The 2,667-nt window shown below is 62.3% G+C and overlaps 1 protein-coding gene across 1 annotated transcript; it reads left to right on the top strand.

The window, feature by feature from the left end:
• Window positions 1-75: 75 nt before the first annotated feature.
• MNEG_11336 (hypothetical protein) lies at window positions 76-1,946 on the top strand (the record flags this gene model as incomplete). The annotated part of the gene is made up of 5 exons (XM_014040193.1): window positions 76-90; window positions 414-552; window positions 932-1,062; window positions 1,348-1,413; window positions 1,851-1,946. The coding sequence occupies 5 exons, from the start codon at window positions 76-78 to the stop codon at window positions 1,944-1,946; spliced, it is 447 nt and encodes a 148-aa protein (XP_013895647.1).
• Window positions 1,947-2,667: the final 721 nt, after the last annotated feature.

The raw sequence follows: 2,667 nt of genomic DNA, 5'->3' as shown, positions 1-2,667 counted from the left end.
GCGCGGTATGGCTACCCCCACCCGGGGCGCGTGCCGCGGTACGACCCCTGCATCGACAACAAGGTTGAGGTCTACATGAACAAGCCCGAGGTGATCTCAGTGATCTGACAGATCTGAGGGCAATGATCTGGCAGCACGCCAGTGTGCGGCTAGTGATAGCAAAGTCACCACCGTCGGGGCCCGCATCCCCACACTCGCAATCTCCTTCGATAGCCCACCCTTCCCAACCAAACCTCTCCGCCTGTCCCCCCAAACACGACCCGGATCCCTCCTTCTTCTTCCCGCTCCCCTCAAAAACATCAGCCTCCGCTCATCTTTCAAAGTACCCTGCCGCAATACCATGTTGACACCCCATCCCACCCTCTCCCATGATCTCCCCTCCCATCACTGCACACACACACGCACACCCCCAGGTGCAGTCCGCGCTCCACGCCAACCAGAGTGGCGCCCTGCCCGGGCCTTGGCAGGACTGCAGCCAGGCCATAGCCTACTCACGGGATGACCTCCTGGGGTCCATGATCCCGGTGTACAAGGAGCTGCTGCGCGACGCCAGTGAGCACGCAACACACGCACACATGCGTGTACATACTCCGGCACACACACAAACACACACACACACACACACACGCACGCGCGCATGCACACACACACACACATACACACACGGCACACACACATACACACACATGCACGCGCGCGCCTGTCCACCCACATGCCTCCATGCTTGATACCTTCTCGCGTGTAGCCGTTCAAATCACGGCAGCTTGCCAGGACAATGCACCGTCCTTGGGCGAACCATGTGATTGCCTGGCGATGCGATTTACAAAGCAGGACGGCTGCTGAATCTGCTGACAACTTGATACAAAAGAGCTGCAATTGTGGGTCGGAAATCCAGATCGCTTGAAACCTACCAAACCAATTTACACCGCAGATCTAGTGATCTGGGTGTTTTCGGGCGACGTTGACGGCATCGTCCCTGTCCTGGGCAGCCGCCGCTGGATCAAGTCCCTCGGACTTCCGGTGGACACCCCCTGGCGCGCCTGGCAGAGCCAGACCGGCCAGGTGTGCATGAGACCGCTCCCCCTCCCCCAAAACACACACCACCTGCCCCCGGCCTTGGCCCCTCGGACGGTCACCCTCGCGGAGTCCGCATCCAGCAGACAGCTGCAATCGATGGCTGCCGCCTCAGTTGCACTATTCCTCCCACCAAGCACCTTCCTGGTTGCGTTTTGGGGAGGCTGGGGCGTGCACCATGGACCATACGCGCTGAACCCACCCCTGTGCACCCAACAACACCCCCACGCACCCACACCCACTTTCAAAGCACCCAACCCGCACCCTATGCAGATCGGCGGGTGGCGCGTCGATTACGAGGGCCTCTCCTTTGTCACAGTCCGCAACGCCGGCCACATGGTGCGCGGCCGAGGGCAGGGCGGCCCTGGCGGCGCGCGCGCCGGCGATCTCCCCACCACCTTGCCTCACCCACCCCCTGCAAGCCAGCGCTCGCTGCTGTTGCAGCCGAGCTTCGAAATCAGTCTTCCCCTGAACCCCGAACCCTGCAACCCATGGCGCCAGCATGTGCAAGTTGTTGTTGGTGCAACAGCAGCTGCAGGCGCACCCAGTTGCCAAACTTTTGAAGCAACCTTCAACCGTCTGGGAGCCAGACTGGCCCGCGACCAATCAGTCACACCTCACCTGCAATCCAAGGCCAGGCCCCATTTGCTACATCCTCAGCCACACGTGAACACACCCGGGAGCACTTGAACGCATCGGAACACACTCGAACGCTCACCAGGTCCCATTGCCAGCAGCACCCGTGCCCTCAGCAACACTTCCCTCCAATTCATCAGGTGCCCTACGTCCAGCCGGAGCGCGGGTACCACCTGGTCGCGGACTTCCTGGACGCCGCCTCGCAGCCGCCGCCCAGCCGCCGCCGCAGCAGCTGAAGGTGGTGACGTCACCATGATGTCAGCGAACCGCGGCCGCCCCGCGCCTCCCGCCCGCGGCAGTGGCGAACGGCAGCGATGTCGCGGCAGCGTGGGGCGTCCCCACCCTGCGTGAGCCACAAGTTGCGGCAGACAACACCACGACTGACCTGCGCGCGGCCGCGGGTTTGCCTTCCTGAGGCACCATTCAGGGCGACAGGGGACCGGGTCAGACCCCTAGCACAAAGAGCCTGTCACTGCCTGCGATTGCCCGAAGCAAGCAAGGCCAACCTAGCATGAGTTACCCGGGAGTGTGGGCTGATGTGGCGGAGTCGTGCGGGGTCTTGCCCACCGGGTACGCAGAGGACCCTTGCGCCTGTAACACAACTGGAGCTGGAAGCAGCTTACCTTTTCCTGTCGTCTGATGGCCTCCTCCACTTATATCCATCCTGTTGAGGTTTTGTATAATAGAATTATCCACTCCTGCAGGGTGGCGGGAGTGCAGGCGCTGCGTGAGGGCACACCCGGGGGCTGGCAGCACCAGCAGCTGTTGTCGGCGCACACCGGCGCGTCGGCTGCGCTGTTTGAACTACGCCCGGCCCCGCCACAAACACGTCTGCCTGATCATCAGGGGGGATACACATCAGGCCTACATGCGTGGGAGTTACAAGGGGCAAAGGCCCAAGCAGTATGCTTCGTTGCCTGTGTGGACAGCTGGCGGCAGGGGCGGCGGCAGGCTGGT

Source organism: Monoraphidium neglectum, assembly GCF_000611645.1.
Source record: "Monoraphidium neglectum strain SAG 48.87 unplaced genomic scaffold scaffold02698, whole genome shotgun sequence".
NCBI classification, from domain to species: Eukaryota; Viridiplantae; Chlorophyta; class Chlorophyceae; order Sphaeropleales; family Selenastraceae; genus Monoraphidium; species Monoraphidium neglectum.
The sequence above is the reverse complement of the archived record's forward strand: the minus strand, read 5'-3'. Positions and strand labels throughout refer to the sequence as shown.